Below are 21982 nucleotides of genomic sequence, written 5' to 3'. Positions count from 1 at the left end.
CTTGACATACATTTAGACGATAATGAAGTACTGATGATTCCTATCTAAAGAGCACTTGCAGTGCTCCACAAAAATATTAGAAAAAGCTCCAGTGATATTCCCAGAGCTTTCTTAAATATTTCGCACAGGAACTAGCTGACTCAATAGGATTTTTAAACGTCTTTGGTTAGCAGTAAGATGCCATACAAATGAACCAAGCCACATACACAAATTTAAAAAAGTGGAATGTTAGGAGAGCCAAATTATCAAGTGTTGACAATTAAGTCTATGTGTCCGAATCGATCTGAGCATATGCATGCATAAAAAAAGAGAACTGTAAAAAGGTGAGTGTGAACAAGTGATGTAGACGGCGAGCATTGATGCTGATCATGCACCAAATTGTTTAATTCAGCTTCCAAAATATAAATATTTTTAATTCTTTTTCTGTACAGTCACACTTATCAGCTCAGTGCTTTCAAAGTGCAACAGATGACAATTCATTTTTCTGCTTTGCAAGCCGTAACAGACTCAGCACAGCTACTGGTGTCACACCAGGTATCCTGCTAGCAGCTCCCACCTGTATGGAGAGAGAGGATAACAGTAAAATCCACATGGAAAATAATAAGCACAGAAAACGTATAGCCATGCTGAACATCTACAATTTAATTATTGAGAAAGCTCATAACTGATTCCATGTACAAGAAGTGCATTAATTAAATTGAGGCATGTCAGGAATGGAAGGAAGGAAGGAAAGAATGACCCCCCCCCCCCCTCAAAAAAAAAAAAAAACACTTGCTAGTGCATGTTTTGGCATATCTGCCAAGCGTTTTTTAGTGCTCAGCCAGCACATGTTACAAGCATCTTATGAGCAACTTGTAACAAAAGTTATTAATGCTTACCGTTGTTGGCCTTGCCTCTTGCAGCTTTGATTTAACCTCATTGGATAGGTTTAGCGAAGGACTGTGGGAATAAGAAGAACATTTTTAGTGCAAACATAATCTGTGTGTAAAGGACACATTCGAGATTTCATACTAGCTACAAGCATGTGCAAAAAACTCGCCACAGTGGACCTTTACATGATTCATGACATGATAAAGACAGATACCACCCACCATTAAGGATCTGCACAATGTTTAACTTCAATATGCCGTTTCCAATGATATTTTGCAACTAGGATACACAGTGGTTAACTATATTGTGACTACATACAAAACCTGTCACTTACTTTTTGCATAGATATATACGAGGAAAACTGTAGGTGAAGTTGCTAAACAGCAAACGAACAGGCATTAACATGACACATCTGGTGGGCTCTGGGCAAAGCTCTAAAGGGACACAACACTGCGTCAACTCACTCGTTGTAGTCGATGTCAGATGGAAGCTGCAGTGCTTCTCCTTCCTCAAGTTCAAGGATCTCCTTTTGTTGCGAAGCTACCAGGCTTGCGTACAAAGCTGTATGGAAAAAATAAACAAGAAAATAGCATGGTTGCAGCAGCATATAACTGACGAGACAGTTGGAGTCATGATTCGGTTTGGACAGAGTAGAACTTAAAGCCAAGTTATAGAAATGGCAGCGTGAACTACAAGAAAATGAGGCTGGATACTCATCAGTTTGTATACCTGTTGCTAGTTATAGCTGCTGGCATCTTCCAAGCACTACACAAAAGCCATCCCTGCCAAACTTAGCTCAATGAATAGAAGTGGCAAATGCCTCTTGTTTACTAGACCAACACCAAGTTTTTCTGGTAAAATCTGAATATTGCTGCCTATTATAGTTGCGCAAGAGCAACCACAGGTGAAATTGGTGATTTTTGGCACAAGCAAAATGATATTGCAGTGCACATACAACAATGTTGTTTGTCCACAGCAGTGGCTCAGTGGTTATGGCGCTTGGCTGCTGACCCGAAAGACGTGGGTTCGATCCCGGCCACGGTGGTCGAATTTCGATGGAGGCGAAATTCTAGAGGCCCGTGTACTGTGCGATGTCAGTGCACGTTGAAGAACCCCAGGTGGTTGAAATTTCCGGAGCCCTTCACTACGGCGTCCCTCATAGCTCGAGTCTCTTTGGGATGTTAAACCCCCATAAACGAAACAACAATGTTGTTTGCAATAAAAACCATTACCTATACTGTTTGGAGTTTGTTCTCATTTATCCAAACCTCTCATTTATCTGTAATGCAAATGCAGAGGCATTTTATGACCTGTTTAATCACATCGAGCTAAAGCACAGAATAGCTCTGGTATTTCTATGATCGCAACTACAACTCAACACGCTGTCAGGATATGGTGGTCGGAAAGTGTGCAACAAAAAGGCAGCAGAAGGGTAACTTGTCAGTACTGTTCCTCCAAAATGGTGGTGGCACCACCACTTTTACCCGCCGCGGTGGCTCAGTGGTGGAGTTCTGGGTTCGAACCCGGCCAGGGCACCCCAACCGTGTGGTGTGCTGTGCAGTGTCAGTGCACATTAGAGATCCCCAGGTGGTGGAAATTATGCCTGGCACCTCTTCCTCTCTTCCTTCTTTCACTCCCACCTTCCTCCTTTCCCTTACAGCCCCTGTTCGGGTGTCCATCAAGATGTGAGACAATTACTGCGCCATTTTCTTTCCTCAAAAACCAATTAAAACCAATTTTTAACCAACACTTTTCATAGTGCCTTGCGTTTTTGCAATGAAGCTGCAAACAATACCTTCAATACAGCTCAAATGAACTGCAAAATATGTCTCTGCAAGATGAAGGTGCAAACACGTGAGAAATCTAATTGAACAATACGTACGTGCATGCACACACACCTTTTTTTAAATTCTAGCAAATAAGCAGCAATGGCCTTATCATTTATGACAAGCTACCTCTTGCTGGTGAATGCACTAATATGTCTTTATTTACACTCGAGGACCTTTCAGCCCTAAAAAATTTTCAGGATTTCTACTTCTGACCAAACACACAATGCCAGCAACACTTTTATCCTGGGCAACAAAAACATGGTCCTCAACGAAAAGTGGGCCTGTGCAATATTTCCAGCACCTTCTATTTTGAGCCTCCTCTTGAAGGCTGGACTAGATGCGAGATTTCCAAGCTGCGGCAGGAACAGGTCCACGATGCTGTCTACGCTGACGTGGGGGTACGATAGCACTTCAAAGGCACTGTCTCCACACATGTGCGAGAGCAAAAGAGCAGAGAAAAATGATGCATTAACATCAGTGTAATCTTGAAATAGATCCACTTTAAGTGCAAGTGTAATGGTTCGTGATAGAGCAGTAATATGGCTAAGCCTGCACATTCTACAGTGATATTTACCTATTTCTCAGCTTGGTAGAACGTCCCGGGCTTTCCTTCTTTATTTTGTCTAAAATAAAAAGCTCCCAAGGACGTAATTACTGGAAACTGTGCTTGTATCTTTTAACTCTTCTGTCACCATGCCCATATGCATCAATCACCAGTGATCAATGGATTTGAAGCGCGATTTCGGTGCTGCCGGGGCCGACGAGGATTTGTTGCTCTATCTAGTTTGTGGCTTAGACACTCTGCTTTCATTTCTTGTGTAGTCTGTATTTTTCCCACACGGCGGAAAATTCTGAAACACCCTTGAAGTTGCGATTCCGGTGTAGTGCGCCAGCGGGACGGGGCCAGTCGCACACACAGTGCGATTGGGAAAATCCCACTTCGTGAGACTCTGCTGCATGCGGAGCAGATTTTTTTCGGTGCTTCACACAGCTGCGACTCTGATGACGATGTTGCTTTGTCAAAATTTTATTATTAAGAAGAAACTACGGAACTTCAGCACGAAACGTGGGCCTGTCTGCCCGTAGGCTTCGTTTTCTGCTTGTTTTTTTTTTTTAGCCAGCTTACACAATGCACTGATGTCATGAATGATTTTTATGGCTTCTGCAGTGTCTCAACATCACATGGGCAAGATTTACTTTCATCAGCGCAAAAAAGAATCCACTTCAGGCCCGGCAGAAATCAAGGCACTGACCTCAGACTGGTGCTTCGCAATAGCCCAAAGCTGTTCGCGAAAGCTGTGGATGTCTTCTGACTGATCCTAAATCATTCAAAACGTCTTCCGAAATAGTTTCTTGTAAAATCAAAGCATTGTAGAGCAATTTCAGTCAAACCTTGTTATAATGCACACAGATATTACAAATTACTGGCTATATCAAACTGTTCCTAAACATTTACAGCAAACGCATCTATTTCTCACTTTATATATCAAACGTGGTTTCCTGTAAAATGGATATATCGAACTGCCGAGTGCCAAACATTGCCCGCTCGAAAGGCAGGTGGCAGGCGGCAGGCTTTGCATCACTACACGGGTGACTAGTGGTGGTGCAGCACGCATTGGTGCTACGGTTGATGCTTTATGTCGCTTTTGCCAACATCACCACGCAGCGAGAACAGCTGGTAGCCAGGCAGTCAGCACCCATTTGTGCCTCTTGCATCCGTAGATAGTGCCTCATAACCAGCGACACGGTCAATTGTAGCTTTCCAGCAGGCATCCTCTGCTCAAGTCGACTAGCTGTCACGAAGTGGAGGTAGTGACAATGGCGGCAGCTTTCATTCTGGCATCTGATTTTTTACGTGACACTGCTGTGATGCGAGGAAGCCACCCTATCAGCCGTTTGACCTGCCACCGCCACGTGCTGCAGTGCTTTGTGGGGAAGCCAACCTAGCTGATGTTTTCTGCAAAGTTTTTTGCGGTCTCTGCAATCGCCACAAGCGGCTTCGAAACGGCGCTAAAACTTCGGAAAAGGTCTCTCTCAGTTGCTTTCTTTTGCTGATTAAATTTTGCTTCTCCAGCACGAGTTATTAGAGAAATATTATAATTCAAATTTTGGCTATATCCAACCATTTCACGGTTTTTGCTATTCGCTGTAATGAGGTTTCACTGTATTACCTTTTATAATTTTCATGTGAGATTATACAAATGGTATGGCGGATGTACTTTTCATGTTTCTGCAATTTCTTTCAGCTTCTCTAAAAACATTTCGATCTAAAATTCATAATGACGAAAAGTACATTTATCAAGCTATATTTTGATACATTACATTTCACTTATTTTGCTTTGCATAAAAAATTTATATCAAGGACATTTATAAACAGCCTTTTTTCGTGTAGTGTCAGAAAAAAATTTTCAGCACGAAAAGTTTTACAGGTATAAATTCAACTTTTGTTGGCTAGTTCATAAGCAAATTGGAAACATTTTGTATGCTCCAGATTGCTTTTAATATTTTTTGTCCACGTGATATTGTCTTGTGAATACAATCCTTTCTTAATTGTCAACTTTTTTGTGTGTTTGCCAATTTTTTTTCAGCATTCACACCAAGTATTTGTGTTCAAATAAATGTGTTCAGCAAGCACATTCTAATGCCACCATTTTCAAGTAAATTTCGCTTTTTACTACTCGCATATTTTCCAGGAAAAAAATAATTTCTCAGACCTATCAAAAACAGCCATTTTTCCCATGGTAACGAAAAAGTTAAGCAGAGTTTCCAGTAATTGTGCAATACTAACTAGCTCCCTTCATAATGTTCACACTAACGAATTCTGCTCAAAGATTTTTCAGAAAGAAACAACTAGATTTTAAGGATCCAATTTTTTTCGGCACAACAGAAAATTTAGCACCCAAGGTGCCCCAATTCCGCAATTGTTTTGTTTTACTGTAGAAGATTTTCACCGAGAATTTTCAATCAGTAGATGCGCTCATTTTTATGCATGTTAATGCACGAAAGTATTGTCAGCAAGCACAATAGTGATTGCACGTTGGTAAAAGTGACGAACTCAAAAACTACTAATGCAATACCGGCTGCCAGACAGTAAATAGACAATTTCAGTACAGTGTAGCACACATCTGATTTCCACATCTAAAGCTGTTACGGAACAGTAATGTACGGCTCGTTGACAACAGTTTAAGTGGGCTGTGGTTAATGCTTCAAACATGAAATACAGAACACTATGGAACCATCTAGTAAAAAAAAACTTCAAAGTGCTTCATCAACAATGTGAATAGAGCATTGCTTTTCATCAAAGGGCACACTAGAGAGAGTGTTAACTATAATAAAATATGAGAAGCACAATGCACTTAACAACGTGTAACTAATATTTTACCCAGATGTGGTCACACAGTGGGATACATCAATAATGCCAGTGGGATACATCAATAATGCCAAGGTTTCACCACGTGATGTTATTTCAGTTTGTTCAGTGCCAAATTAAAAATGTAAATACTTGTTTCTTCGATATCACAGTGCTTGATTCTTGTAATACGACACAATATCTTTTGAATTACATCGTAATCTCATTACCCATTTTGCTCAGTTGTCAGTACTGCCTTCAAAGTATAATGGAGGTGGTAAGGCATTAAATCGAGTGACCTTGCACTCAGCAGCCAAATTCTACAGCCACAGGATCACTGCGATGGGTCCATGACAGTGCATGACTGACACAGGAGTTCTACAAGCTACGCTAGGCCCTCCCCTGCACCATCAAGCATGCTATCAATGCTGGAAGGAGAAGCAGAACTTCACAGGCGAAAAAAATAGACTCAACAAAAGTAGCCTCGATATGAGGCCTTTCAGAGCCCCACGAACATCTGTTTCACAGCCCCTTAGGAGCCGCCAGACGTGGCTAATGAGAGGCTATAAAACAAACACTTGTACCTCCTCCGTACAGGACTGCTTGTTTCATGCAGTCCTAGCAAGGTTCTCCACTGGTTTGCGGACTTGGTTTCTGCACTCAGGAGGTGCTGCACATCTGCGAGGGCTTTCTTCATGCTGGATGCTCTCCTGTACTCCTCCTCAGAAACACAGCCCACCCTATATCCTGCGAGTGGCAGAGCAAAGGCCTTGTTTTTTATGTTCCTTGTTTTTATGAAGCAAAGCACAAATATAAGCAAATACTTTCCCGCTGACACCAACAATCTCTCCCTACCTTCAGGCCTGTGTGGCTGACTCAAGCGACAACTTTGGAGTCTCGCCAATTTTAGTTAAACTGTTTATGGTTTATAGGATTTAACGTCACAAAGCAACTCAGGCTATGAGGGACGCCGTAGTGAAGGAGTCCGGAAATTTCGACCACCTGGGGTTCTTTAACGTGCACTGACATAGCACAGTACACGGGCCTCTAGAATTTCGCCTCCATCGAAATTCGACCGCCACGGCCGAATCGAATCCGCATCTTTTGGGTTAGCAGCCGACCACTACATGAACCACTACATGAAGCAATATTCAAGACTAAAAACAAAGGTACCAAGCTTCTGGACACTGAGTCTCTCATAAAACCCAACTATTGAATAAAGTTTTCTTCTTATAAAATTTATTTGTTTCATAACAGTGGCAGCCTGTTTCCCAACAGGAAAAGATCAGTCCATTTCAATTATGCAAAGTTGCAAATTCCACAGCGGAATGAAAAGGAAAACCATACACAAGATGCTATACAACAATATATAAAAAAGCAAAAAGCCACAAAAAGTAACTGTTCTCAAATAGAAACGTAGCCACAACAAAGAAACATTAAGGATCTAGTGCCACTCGCTGTTCATTTTCCAATCCCAGGTGAATGAAAACTACACTGTTACTGCAAGTATACAACATTCAAACTTATCTAAACAATCACTCACTCACTGACTCGCTCATGCAGCTCTGCAAGAATAAAATCGAAGTGGCGTTATTGGTGGTTGTGAGTTAGATCCACTAAGGAATATTTCTCTATTTCTCAATAACCAATAATTTTGCTAAAAATAAATGATTAACTTCATGAAAACGTGAAATAAGTAAGAAGTCTTGATTTAAATTGTTTACGGTGTCAATGCTGCAATAGCATTTATCTATGCAGATATCATTCATGCTCTGAAAAAAGGGTGAAAAAAATCAGGATGCCTGCAGACTGAGCATCCGCTTTGAAAATCCCGCGCCTCATGGCCGACTTCTACTGGTCACTGCTATGACAAGCCACAGTGGCTATCTCAGATGTCTTTAAGATTTTAGTGCTTGGTACAATGCAGGGAAGAAATTATAAGAATAAAGTGACTTTCTCAATAACTGCGTTGTTCAGAGTTTCTCTGTTTGCTCTCTGAATTTCTATTTAACAGTTTTCACATAAGTGGTTCGAATGATAAGTTGTCAACCACAGCTAAAAAAAGCAGTTAATTAGGAAGTAAATAATATGCCGCCACCGTCTGAAAGATGTTGAAGTAACGAGCGTTAGCTGTTTTTTGAAGTCATCATTGGCACCCGAATTTAGCCGCAATCTTGGATTATGACGTCATAGTCACATGGCGGCGTAAGTTGATCCTAGGTATCGATACCTCAGCAGAACCTAGGTCGCTTTGCAAAAGTTGCAAAGGTTCAGGCCAAGCATTCGGGCTGTGAGCGAGCTTTGTACCTATAGATCGTTGTCGTCTTTCACACACAAAGTTCACCACAGTGACCGAGCACGGCTGCGACGCTACACAGTAAATATTTTCAAACCTAAGCTCTAATTACAAGAAGCATCCTGTACATGCTTGAATGCTCAAATATATTTCAATCCATCATAGTACAGTTGGGTAACAGAAGCTCGGAGAAAAAAAAAGAAAGAATCACAGACAATCAATGTGATTCATTTAGCGAATATGCATTAGCATGTAGAATGTCATGTACAGTCAGGCTGGAATCAAACGCGAACCACGCCTGTGAACAAAACAAATTATTTTACCTTTGCACTTTCAGTTGCAGTATACAACTAACCTGGTTCATATTTCTGGGTAAAAGGTGTACCGAAGTACATATTCATAAACAGGCATTTCTGCGGGTTCCACCGCTTCCAGTCGTTTCTTCTTGCCCATATTCGACGGGACTTTTGCAGCACAGGCTGCCTTTCCCATGCAGTGCACCCCTGAAGAGCCGAGCACTATGGCCAGGGTACCGCTTGTTCCCATTGGTTTGACCGGCTGGGTAGACCAGCGGCCGCGGGGATCGAACCCCCAACCTACCGAAGACGAGGCGAGCGCTCAAACACAAGGCCACGGCTGCGGTAATATCTCACTGCAAAGTAGAAGAGTAAGGCCTATGCGTGTTTGCATTTAATTCTGGCCTGACTGTACATGTGTTCTCCAAGCACTGTACATCCTTTGCAGATAAAAGGAATTGGTTAGGGAATAAAAGGCGCAGTAACTATTATCTCACTTCTCGATGGAAAGAAGGAAGAGGTACCCTAGTGGAGGGCTCCAGAATAAATTCAACCACCTGAGGATCTTCAACAAGCATTGACATCGCAGAGCATGTGGGTGCCTTTTGCGTGAAACATGGAACCCACACACCTGGCAGTGGGTGTCGTTGTCCTCCTCTCAACTTACCACACACTGCATCTATATACTCTGATGGTGCTTTCCTCTTCTCCTCCTCTCCACATTCCACTCAGTGGCAGCACACACCAGATGAACAGGTTTTGCAAAGATGAGAATAGTAATGCTAACCCATTAAAAAAAAAAAAAAAAAAGGCTGAGGCAAACTTGAAGAGATAACAACATTTCTGTCCAGTTGTAATGACTGACCCACAGGGTGTATGAATCTGATGCCTGGTATCAAATGTGTCCATAGAGTGCTAATATAGTACACTGTAGCACACGAAAAGTACAGTGGACCGTGACAATGTACTGTGCACACTGCACTGTATAGTGTAGCATGCAAATGCAGGAAGTTTGTTCATGGAAGCCTTTGCCCCATCAAAGTACCTTTTTCCGTGAGCCGTATGTCAGCGTTGTCTGGCCTGAGGCTGAGCCTGTACTCGGCCCTGCTGGTGAACATGCGATAGGGCTCCTGTGTGCCATGCGTGGTGAGGTCATCAATGAGCACCCCAACGTAGCCTTCTTGGCGTGTGATGATCAGTGGATCTTGGCCCAGCACCTTGCAGGCTGCATTCACACCGGCCACAATGCCCTGTGGTAGCAGGAACAAAAACAGTGACGGCACAGAGATTAAACCATGCTATTTGGCACTGGATTCACGAGAAGTGAATGTGAACAACTATTCTATGATATAGTAGTGGCAGAGTGAATGCTTGTGTCTTTTTCCCGCTAGCTCCTTCTGCATCAGACACAAGTTGACAGCAGAGAACAGCACGATGAAATTTCCCAGAGTTTGAAAGGGAAAAGTGATGGCAGTTGTTTACAAAATGGCTACAAAGGTAAGTTTAGAACTACTGACACCAACTACCGTGCAGATTATCTCAGGGCAACACTTAAGTCGTACTAGCCGTACTAGCTAGTTAATGCTGAAAAAATTTTTGAACTACTCTTACTGTATGCAGCATTGTTAGGTTGCCACATCAAAAAATCATCCAAGTCGAGTCCAAGTCGGTAGCGATGTTCATGTAGGAATGCGATGAAGATCCTGCAGCGTGCCCAAGCGCACAAGCTACTGGCACTCGTGCATTTGCTGTAACCGAGTTTTGTGCTGGTGGAAGGAAGCATCTAGAGCTGGCGCTTCTCGTCGTATGCCACTTCGCTCTGATGCACGCACAGATGCAACGAACACTCTGGCACTCTGAAGAGTGCAGCCATACCGCTCGCATGCTCAAACTAGGAGTGGAAGACCCGGGTACATTGTGGCAATCGCATTGTCTTCGTTCACACTAAGCAGGTGTTCGTTATAAGTGACCTCAACTGTATATGTATCTGGATAACGCGAGGCTGAGGTCACATAAAGCTTCGAGCATTGTTTACTTGGAAGCCGGTTGGACATTCGAAAATGCAGTCAGCTACAGCAGTAAATGTTCAACCAAAAAGTTGTAGCCCGAATGACTTTGTGTACTCCCATACAGCTACCACCACAAAGGCACACCACGGGTGCTTTAGAATGAATAAATGAAAGCAGTACTGCATATTAGGGAACAAAGAGATCACTGCCATTAGCTTCTGGTTCTGGAACATAGTTACTTTATCAATCAGTTTTTAATAATGTTTAACTACCGTATTTTCTAGTCTACAAGTTGCACCTGTGTATAAGTTGTACCCCCAGCAAACGGCAGTTCCTTCAGAAAAAAATCACACATTAGTCGCACTGGTGTATAAGACACACCCGAATTCAGTAAGTGCTATAAAAACGTGCTGAGGATCCCCCTGCTAGACCACGTGATGAAAATACACGATTGCTGCAGCTGCTGTGTGCAGATGATCCTCGAGCTCTGGCTAGCATGCCTTTTTCCCATGATGTGCCTTTATTGCACGCTTCATAGACTGCATGGCTTTGCGGCAGTCCCAAATATTTTTTTTCCCTGCTTTGGACTGTCTCCCTGCTATCCAGTTCCCATTACCCAGTGCTCAATGGCATGCAACTTGAACTTTCCATCGCATCCTCCAACTTGCAGGTGGCGTCATGTTGAGCAAGAACAACTCACGGCGTGCAAAGCCAAATGGAGCTGACACTGATGGAACTGACAGCTAAATTAGAACTGTTAAGAACACAGCCGGACAGCATTTGGTGGCTGCCGTAATCAGTCCGGCTATGAGGAAAGCAACTCAGGCCATGAGGGATGCCATAGTGGAAGGCTCCAGATAATTTCGGCCACCTGGAATTCTTTAAAGTGCACTGACATCGCACAGTACATGGGCCTCTACCACTTTGCCTCCATCGAAATGCGACTACTGTGGCCGGGATTGAACCTGAGTCTTTCGGGTCAGCAGCCGAGCACTCTAACCACTGAGCCAGCGCGGCGGCTTAGACACAGTATATGTGACAGCCCAGTTGCTGCGCAAGTTCTTATGGAAAGCAGTCATGAAAAAGTTATGACTATGAATGTATAAAAATTCATTCGAGGCACTTAGATATCTCTTAACTGCGGGAAGGCGAATGCCATTCGCGACTCACTGCACTGATTTGAATTTGCCGCGCTTGAATTCATTTAATGACAGTGGAGAAGAGCAGCTGGCGTGAGCATGGCAGAGGAAGCGGTGAAGTCGCGCTGCAAATGCGCAGCATGTCAGCAGTTGTTGCTTGGCGGCGGATCACATTGCTTCGACGTCCTTCCATCTGATGTGACGTCATCATCCACATTTCCTCGATTTCGAGCAATTTTCACCCAAATTATAGATCTTTCAGTGATCTTAAGGTCACGTGACCTAGGTGGCGATGTAACGGATGGACGGTCACCGCGAGTATGAGCCATTAAAGGCTATCGCCTTAATAAGGGAGTGATTAGGTACTCATGGGCATCCACCCAATGGGGGATTCCCCCAAAACATTTGACTAACTCTGAATGTATGCCGGAGACTGTGGCCGTATGAAGAAAAAGATGCCAGCACAGTGTGAAGTAGCACATCACACCAGTCAGTGGTGATACACTTGACTCGCGTCACATGCTATTCAATGCACACGCTTTCCAAGAACCATGGAATTCAGCATTGAACAATGGACCAAATAGCACCTTTATGCCGCAATCTGTCCTGTTCAAGTAGAACAGGGCCAGCTTTTGACGTAAAGCAGCCTTTCGTAGTGGATTAAAGCCATTAGAGAAGCTCTTTATGGCTCACCTGAGAAGCAGCCTCTTCGTAGCCAGTTGTACCATTGATCTGACCAGCCAGGAAGAGGCCTGGGACCACCTTGGTCTCCAAAGTGGGCTTGATCTGCCGTGGGTCGATAAAGTCATACTCGACGCCATACCCTGCAGGCAACAAAAGCCAAGGTCCATTATCTAGCACAAAGTGCAGGTCACAGACTTCCCTCCATTCCTGAACTTGTCCAAGGAAATACAGGTTGTTTCAGCCAAGCAGGACCAAGCATCAAAGAAAAAAATTCACTCTATGAAGATTAACTAGTTCTGTTGACTACATCAGTACGTATTTAAAACATTCCTAATTTGCTAATTAAAAGAGGTAAATTATCTAACTTTTCACTGTTAACTTTAGAATGAAATATTCAATGCACGAGTTGCCCAGCGTATTGAAAGATGCCGATTTCAGTTGCTTCTTTGAAGCAATTCATGTGGTTTCTTTAAAAAACATTCTAATCTGTTCAAGACAACTTCCTACAATTATGCGCTCACTGAATCTTCGTAGAGCATGCCCTTTTTTTTTTTTTAAGCATAGTCCTGGTGGAAACAACCTGTATAAAGGGCTATGTCCTGTTTTAGCAATTAAGGAGTGAGTAGTTCTAAATTATGCAAGTCGGTATTAGTTTGCACATCTGTGATCACCATAAGTCTTGGTTATGAATTCCTCTCCCATTACACAGGACATCAAATATAATGGTCCCTAAAAAACTGACTGACTGCGAAGAAAATTTGCGCGCTAGTGACAGGCAACGAGAGCTGGCTCTCATCGCCATTCTTTTTTTTTCTTGAGGAACAAGGGTTCTAGTCGTGTTTGTTGCCCTTTATGGACGCCAATAAGCATCAACGTAAGGAAATGCGAGTACAAGCTCAGTGGCTGCTCCTCTCACCTGGCCTGATCATTTCCGCGTTGTGGCAGCCAGGCATGCAGCGAACCAGCTTCTGCTGCACATCAGCGGGCAAAGTGCACGAGATTCCATTTGGGTAGACGATGTGGGTGTCCCTGCCTGCAGAAAAAAAAGACAGCACTGGAATGTCTCTTGAATGCTCAGTGTGGCGAAGCATTCGAAGTACACGTTAAGAAGCAAGCTTCTCTACAGTGAGAAGAAACCTTCTCCTAGCATTTCATAGTCCTCTGGTCTTTAATGGTGCCGTGACGGCTCCACTATGCGGCTCAAGCGAAAAGCCTTTGGCCTGAAGACTTTTGAGCAAGACTGTGCCTCTAATATGGAATGGAACAGTCAGTTTGCACACAAGAACAAATTCTGTTCTGAAGTTCAGAATATCTCATGGGCATCCCCCAGCTGGGGATAAACTACTTAGAACAATGGAAAAGAATGACAGACGATATAGCATGGCTCGGCAAAATGCGACATATGAGTAGATGCGCCTAGATTAAGTTGGAACACTTAAGCTGTCTTAAGGGTATGGCGCGAAAGCGTTAACGTGTTAATGCCTATATATACGGAATTGGTCATTCTCTTTTTTACATTCTTAGATACCTGGGATTTCTCATACCACTTCTCGTCCAGTGATGCAGCGCTTAAGTGATGCATCACTGCCCTGCGATGGCAGGTGCTGCCACCAGTGGGGCTTGCGAGACCCAGGTTGCCCTTCCCAAGCAACCTCTCATCCCCAATCATTACTTTAAATGCCAACTGCCACGGTGGGCATTTTTCTCACAATCCGGTGGGCACGTTGTGATGGAGTCGCAAGGTCACATGACCTAGGTGGCCCACATGCCACCCAGGTGGGCGGCACCCAGCCACCCGGCTCTTCAAGGTCGCAAAGGACAAACATTGGCAAAATAAGGAGTTGGGGCTCTAGTGCTAGCATACTAAAAATGTTACTTTCACTTAAATTTATGGAGTAATCATTAGTTGAATATACATAATTTGTTTCCTTTCATAGTTGAAACTGTCTGTACTATCGGGCTCAGAATGAGCTACGCCGTGCGAGCGTCCGGGCAGGCGCAGAACAGGAGACGTGCACAAGTGAACGAAGGCAGAGACTACTGGCAAAGTGCGTGAAGAAATTTGGTGGCGGGCTATTTATGCCCACCACTCCTCTGAGGAAGTGAGAAGATTGCCTCAACATTAAGTACTCTACTTTGGTTCATGCAAGTGCCTCACAAGAGTTAACACAACGCCAAGGTTCGACACTTGCCTTCTGGCTCCAGCCAGACCTGGTGAGTGCGGCCCTTGAAACGGATGACCTTAGACTCTATGGACGGGCAGTACCTGCAATATAACAGCAACAATTGATGATATGTCTTTTACGCAACAATGTATACAGCTTGTTCGGTCGAAAAGCCGTCCGTGGCGTAGTAGTAGTTGCAGATGTTGGCATGTCGGATATGTTCGGGGGCTGCGTAAAAATCAGAGGGCACGCACAATCAGTGAATAAAAAAACGGGGGTCTAGGCCGGGAATCGAACTAGGGCCTTTGGAGTTTGAGACAGGGACGCTTCCACTCCGCCACGACGGCTCGATGTCCTGAACATGAATAAAGGCGTGTCTAATGAATGCATGGGTTTCTTAGAAACGTATCTTTGAGATCTGTACTGAGGCGTACATGAGTAATGATGAGCATGTAAATTACAGATGTTGGAATTAAGCAAGTACCATGCGTTTCCGACAAGTTTCCTCCATTCTTGGTGTGCAGTTGTAATGCTATCGTGTGGGACCCACTAAAACCCCCCTTCGCCATGCATGGCGCTGGCCTGACAGATGGCGCGCACTCATAGGCGATCTTTCTGCATCGGAGTAGTGTCGTTTGTTTCTGAACAGGCGTGATGGAACCGCAGCCGTCTAAGAGTGCTAGTGTGGAACAGCGTCTGTGTTTTGAGAGGTGTTCTGTCCATTGGGCAAGGCGTTGCACCGAACAGGTGATGGCGTTCCGTGGATTCCTTGGCAGCGCTGCAACATGCTGTCGCGTCCTGCTCTTAAAGACGAAGCTTCACCATCCTGCAATTTTTTATTTTATCCATGCGCAGATTTTTCACTTAGCCATGCCACTGCAGTCGGACCTCATAAAAACAAGCTTCAAGGTGTTTCTAGTTTTCTTCGCAGTAACCAATACTTCTCTTATGTTCCTTAGCATATTCGGACCTTGCGCTCTGCCAACTGGCAGGTACAGCTACCCTAGTAAGATGGCAAGCACCCAGTACTTAAACTGCTGAGCCAGAGACTATTTTGAGGCAATAGAAAGCTACCAACAACAACCACACACTTCTAGCTACTACCTGCCAGTTCTGTTTGATGAAGCAGTGCAGTTCACACCACTACGATTTAGAGCCAGTGACCACAAGGTGCTAAGCATGTACTGCAAATGACTTCTCGCAAGCTCACTATTTCACGAATTTGGTTAACACCACAATTTAAAACATTTTGTGAGCACTAAATTTCACGAAGCAGACGTGGCAGGCCCCTTAGTGCCCCCTCCTCATTGCCTGCAAGCTTTCTGATCTCACAACCATATCTCACAACCATCATTATGCTGCACTATAAGTCGAAATTTCACTGAAATTATTCGTGCGACCTATTTTTCACGAACTGTTTGCAATTCATGGAAAACAAGAGAACTAGGCCCTTATGAAAATTAATTCGTTTATGGTTAATTATTGTGTCAACATTCTGTGAGTAAAACCTGACACCAACACATACCTTGGTCCGGTGACTTCCTCCTTGACGTGCCTATTCAGGTGCAGGTTATCAAGCACAAGCCTGTCCACCTCCGGGGTTGTGTGTGTCAGGTACATGGGAATTTGGTCTTCTGCCTGCACAGTGGAGACAAATCAATGCCTCAAAAATGCACACTGTCAGGGACGAGAAATGAAGAGTGCAGTGGTGCTTCATAAATTGCCAAAGTGCTCAAGGTGCCAGACAAATAGTAGCTTCTACCTAACAACTCACAGTGGTAAACGCCAGTAAAACCAAATGCTTATCAGTTAGCTGAGCACTTCAGTTCCTAAGAAATGAAGGCACAGAAAAGTGCCCTCATGCTTCTGCTAAGTGAACCTTGTCAGTGAAAAATGTCAAACTGATGGGCAATGATGACATCATTGCGAGAAAAACTCCATGCAACATCTCAAACCAGGTGGATCGGGAACAGCCTCGCAGTGCCAGCAGCTGGGAGAGTCTACACACTTGCACCAAAACTACCAGTTGGGACAACCCTAATTGTCCCATTCACTGAGGAAGTCCACGAGCGAACACTTTAGCCCATCTCTTGACTTGAAAAGATGGCCAGTGAGAGACATTTTTCAGTCTTGATTCTAACTACTTTAAACACACTGCACACTTGGCATATTTAATATGTTAATGTTCTGCACACTTGGTGCATTCACTGACATTCACATAGCCTGGTGCAACCTTCTCCTCTATGCACAATGCAAGTAAGCTAAAGCTAATAGTGGCAGCTGGCAACAATAAATGGAAAAGTTTTAAAAAATTTTTTCAAACTCAATATACCCGTAAAGGCCCTTAGTCGAGGGTATGACATTGGGGGAAGCACCAACACACAAGAATACAAAAATATGTAGGCAAGCACAATGGTGCGAAAAAAATATAAAGTTGCAGGAATTGTCCCACTAACATGTGCTTCAAGATTCACATGAAGGAGAAGTAGGAGACGTTGGGAAGATGATTACCGAGTACAACGAACCTCTATCCACACCCTTGAGTTGCTAAATGAGAATGGTTCTGGTGGTACGTCACCATGCTGTACTTGGAGACCACTGTAGTCAATTGTTCGGCCATCCAGCCTAGGAGGAGTTCCTGCAGGGGAGTCATAAATAACGTTCACTTATCGCCCAAAGAAAATAACAGCAAAACTACTCAGAAAATTTGTACTAAACAGAGCTCAAAACACCATATGCATGATCAGAAACGTTAAATGCATTTTAGAATAAGAAAAAGTGCTGCATCAACTTTCAAACTTTCCATGCTCCTGTTATAAACCTATGTATGTGCATAGAAAAGCAACAATGCCCGATGGCAGTGGTGATAAGAGGCATTTCAAAAGCAACTTACTAAGGCTCATTAACTATGCAATACGAGCACCACATGAATTTCTCCATGCTCAAATATCCTTTTTGGTGGCCATACTTCTCCACCTAACAACAAATGTAACTGTCCTTCATTATGAGCACAGTAAGAAATATTGTTAGTTCAATACACATCTTCCAAGATGACCTGAAGTCTTTTCTCATTAATAAATGATATGTGCAGCAAGTGAATACCTGGGATGGCGGTGCCCTGCAATGAATTAGCAATTAATTACCGGGGTGGACTGAGCCTTTCCTGAATCTTGCGATAGAGGAAGTGCAGCATGCAAATGAGCAGAAACAGAAAGCCACTATTGAATGTAAAAGAATTACAGGTTTTAATAAAGCATAAAAAGAGCCAATTTTATCAAAATGCAGGTTCACAACAAAGAATTCCAATGAGTTTTATTTTCTAGAGAGGCTTGTGTGGTACATACCGGTTTTCAGCCGTCCGAGCCTGAACTCTAGCTTCTCCAGTGTACGAGCAAGGCCTATGGCTGGCTTGTCTCCAAGTCGCCCTGCTGGGTACGTCTCCAGTCCAATGTTGATTTGACCTCTCAAGAATGTTCCGGTTGTCAATACAACACATTGGGCATTAACTGTGGAATGGTCATCTGGAACGAGCATTGCGACGATGAGATGAATCTGAACCAAGAAGCATACTGCTTGCCTGTCAGTGCTAGAGTGTTTGAAAAGCTAGCTGAAGGGTACACCATACAATCTGTTCTTAGCTGCATTAATAGGAGCCTTGAATACGTAGATTTGATCAAAGATGTTCATGGTAGTAGGCAATCATTGCTGTGAGAGATTCTTCACTTAGTTCAAGCTTTGCAAAAAGTTTTTCGTACCCCCTCTAAACTCTTAAGGACTACTTTTAATTTTATTTACTTCATGCCATGCACCTGTCACCATTTTTTGCAACCATCTTCCATGAAAAGTAAATACTGAATTGAATGGAATAATTGAAACGTAGCAAAAGAAAAATGCTGAGATAATCTTCATATCCTTAAAATCAATGATTTACAACGATTTTACACTGCATGCAAAGTTACCAAGTGAGTTGCCTCACTTTGTACAAAAATATAAACTGTCAACAAGCTGAACATGAAAAAGAGGTCAGTCTGGATACCCAAAGCAATCCCCACACAGCACGAGCCTCCTGCTGTCTCCTGGAGAACTAGGTCTTCAACAGTACCACAAAGGATTGTCAGGTTTTTCTGGTTCCTGAGGTAAGCCTGGATGTGCTTTTTGTACAGGCCTCTGTCTATCTGCGCCCTGGGACCCTGTGTACATTAATGCAAAGAACTTGAACAGTGAGAATAACAACACAAACACATTTACTGTTGTTCACTTCCTCCACTTTAGTCTTGTTACAAAACAGAACCCCTCATCACCCACTGGTCGAAGATTTGCTATACTTCGGCAGTTGTCAGGTGGCATCTCTGGAATTCGCTTCTGGAAAATTTTTTTTAAAGAGACTAATTAATAGCAAGGTTACAGCCACCGCAGTGAAGTACTTTGACCCCGCCTCTTTCTGCCATGCCCTCTCCGAGTTGGTCTCTTGTATCCGTCCAGGTGAGAAGCCTTGCAAGTGAAATTGGAGTTATACCTGAGACGCCTATGTCAATTGCCCCGTCTCACCAAGCATTTTTTAAGGCGCAGCTCTTAGGCGCCCGTTTGTGGATTCTACGTCGCAGTTGTCGGCAGCGGCCTTGTCACTGTCGTTGACGTAACATGCCACCGGACAAACGTGGCAGCTAGTAGCAGAGTTAAATGTCACCTGCCATGGGAAGAACCCGGAGGGTGACTAGCAGCATAACACGTTACCTGTGAGCAGTGCCAGGAGACATGTGCAGAGCTGCACTCAAATTTCACATTACCGACTATTGTAATCGCATGCCAATTTTTCTTTTCTTGTCTTTTGCTTCCTGGTGCATTTACATGGCGCTTCTGCACGCTTGCCAGAGTGAATCCTTCCTGTTGAGACAGTGCCTCATGGTGCGTTGCAGTATGTGTGAAACACGATTACCAGTATTGGACACGGAAATACGCGAGCACCTTTCAGCCGAGACGGTGTGTCCGTGTGCACAGTAAAACGGGAAAAAATGAATGCGGTGAGCGATAAATGAAGAAGGGAGTAGTACCCACACCACACAAAGACATAATAGACCAGGGCAAGAAACTAAAACGTGTTGTTTTTGTACTGAAACGAACACTGCAACGAAAAAAAGCGAGGGGAACCAGCCGACGACATGACATCCGTGACCTGCGAATCACAACCATTGACCAATGCAATTCAGTTTGCTATGCTGCTGCAATAAAGTCTTAGGTGCCAGCGGAGTGGATAAGGAGATTGGCTTTGTCATAAGGCAGTGGGAAAGGGCTTTCATTTAAATTTTTATCGTCTTTAAGTGTGTGTACAGCTGTAATATTTTTGTAGAGATGATCACAGTCGCTTGATCCATGCACTTGACTCGGCCTGGGGACATTTAAAAGGAGTGACTACACTTAGTAAAGCAGTCGCTTTGGTAGAAATTGATACAGCACCAAAGAAGTCTGCACATATTGCAAAAAAATAAATAAATAAAAAAGAAAAACTGGAGAAAAAAAAGCATAACAGAATATTTCACTTCTGCAGATAAGTCTGTACAGCGTGTTCATGTTCTAAGATTCACAACAAAACGAAGCATATTACCCAAACTGCCGGTCCTTTGCTCTTGTTCAGTACAATGTAGCTGATTCCTGACAAGTCTGTCACAGCAGAAAGGGAAGGGGAAAAAAAAGGCACATGCTCCAATGTTGCTTTTAAAATTTATACCAGCAGACAATTATTTTGTGTTCAATTACTTTGTCAAGAGCAAATGTCAGATGAAACACCAACTCACCACATATCTTGCCACAGACTCCCCCAAGTGCATCAATTTCCCTGACCAGTTGACTTTTTCCAATACCTCCAAAGGAGGGATTGCATGACATCTCCCCTGAAAAATAAATTATTGGGCACCTGTAATTCACAACAGTAGTGCAGCATAAATCACTCCTTTTTTTTTTTGTCGATATGATAACGTGACTGCTTTATGGGGCCAATATTCAATACAGCTAAGTTGCTGATTTCACCAACACTGTCCTACATATTCAAGTGTTTTTCATTTCGCAGTTCATTTCTTTGGTTATCCTGTTCTTTAAGTGGCCAGTTCTTCCACTTTCATCTATCATTGCATGTACAACAGAATACATTTCAGCTGCTGGTCATCAATGCTTGTGCAGTTGCTTGCTCTTCGCTTTGCCCTGTTATTACTGCTGTTAGCACAGGACACATGCTATAATTAACAGAATGTTGTGGTGGGCTACTTGGTGCGAGGGAGAGAAACTGGAGAGAAGGAAAGGCAGGCAGGTTAACCAGTTGGTGCAACATACTAGAATTCACTGCACCAAAGACCATGCAGTTGCAGGACACAGTTAAAGAACTCCAGAACCAAACTAGCCCATGGATATAATTCAAGCTCCTTAAAGGATTTAAAGGCCTTGCACCTGCCACTGCGCGCTTCCAAGTGTAAAGCGGTTGAATGCAGTTCCACGAGGTCGATGTCAATGTATGGAAGGCATCTATCGCTTCATTTTTTCAGTTGTATCCGACTGAAGTACTAAACTGGCCTGACGCGGTGCACTCGAAGCGAGGGTGGTCGCATCTACTACCGAAAGTTGAAGCCACTCTCCACCAGAGAGGCGAGCTGGCGCTGCTGTCGCGCCGCCATACTTGAAGTTGTGTCTCTTCGAACTCACGGTTATTTCTAGCGCCTCTCAAGGGAGAGGAAACAAAATGTAAACTCTACCAATGGTATCGAAGCGATGGGTGAGCAGCAAAGTGTTGCAGCCCATGCGAGCCGACGCGGCAGCAGCTTCAGTGCCGGCATGGCCACCACCGACGACGATCACGTCGAACTGCTGCCTCGAGTTGGTGGTCAGCGCGGCTCGGTGCGCGTTAGCGGCCTTGGGAATCTGGCGCGATGCAGAAGCACTCCTGACACCTGCAGGGTCGTTTCATACAACTCACGAAAACATGAATCATGCAGCTCCAAAACTGAGTCATATTTCTGCGCCATGGAAAGCAAAGCCTTTGCGATGTTTACTAAGGAAACACTGCTCATTGATTGTGCAGTTGACTAAAGAGCGGATGCCGCAATTATTGCGCCGAAACAATCGGGAACACTTGCCTGCCCTCCAAATAGTCTGCATGATCACTTGTTTTGAATTAGACACATGAAGTTACTACCATTATAGTGCACGTGTTTGCACTTCATATAAGGCGTGTGAGGCCATTCAGTACGTACACGTTATTTTATCAAATTAATCTAATAATCTAACGACACCGCTGAAGCCCATTCATTCTCATGTTAGAGCGGACGGAGCGGACAAAATGCCTAGCGCATTCGGCATT

The 21982-nt window shown here is 43.7% G+C and overlaps 1 protein-coding gene across 2 annotated transcripts; it reads right to left on the bottom strand.

The window, feature by feature from the left end:
- Nucleotides 1–363: 363 nt before the first annotated feature.
- LOC144121345 (5-taurinomethyluridine-[tRNA] synthase subunit MTO1, mitochondrial) lies at nt 364–21982 on the bottom strand. 2 transcript variants are annotated; one of them, XM_077654526.1, is made up of 17 exons: nt 21759–21979; nt 21378–21572; nt 20430–20525; nt 20240–20295; nt 18674–18827; nt 17982–18158; nt 17163–17275; nt 16163–16275; nt 14661–14738; nt 13389–13501; nt 12482–12612; nt 9686–9890; nt 6633–6795; nt 3001–3119; nt 1335–1431; nt 879–939; nt 364–556 (listed from the first exon to the last, which is right to left on the bottom strand). In XM_077654526.1, exons 1-17 carry the CDS (start codon nt 21778–21780, stop codon nt 455–457), a joined length of 1995 nt encoding a protein of 664 aa, XP_077510652.1. In that variant the 5' UTR covers nt 21781–21979; the 3' UTR covers nt 364–454. The 2 variants fall into 2 exon arrangements, with proteins under 2 accessions (XP_077510652.1, XP_077510653.1); XM_077654527.1 differs by lacking the exon at nt 20240–20295 and having other exon boundaries at nt 21759–21982.

The sequence above is a fragment of the Amblyomma americanum genome, chromosome 2 (genome assembly GCF_052857255.1).
Source record: "Amblyomma americanum isolate KBUSLIRL-KWMA chromosome 2, ASM5285725v1, whole genome shotgun sequence".
Lineage (NCBI taxonomy): Eukaryota > Metazoa > Arthropoda > Arachnida > Ixodida > Ixodidae > Amblyomma > Amblyomma americanum.
The sequence above is the reverse complement of the archived record's forward strand: the minus strand, read 5'-3'. Positions and strand labels throughout refer to the sequence as shown.

Bases quoted from the DNA above. Each gene is read 5' to 3' on its own strand.
- LOC144121345 (XM_077654526.1), bottom strand. From the start codon at position 21,780: ATGCAGACTATTTGGAGGGCAG. The intron at 3,120-6,632 runs GTACAAGTGTTT...GTGTGGAGACAG, and splicing joins AGCAGTCCTGTACGGAGGAG to TGCCTTTGAAGTGCTATCGT. The intron at 557-878 runs GTAAGCATTAAT...CTCTCCATACAG, and splicing joins AAGAGGCAAGGCCAACAACG to GTGGGAGCTGCTAGCAGGAT.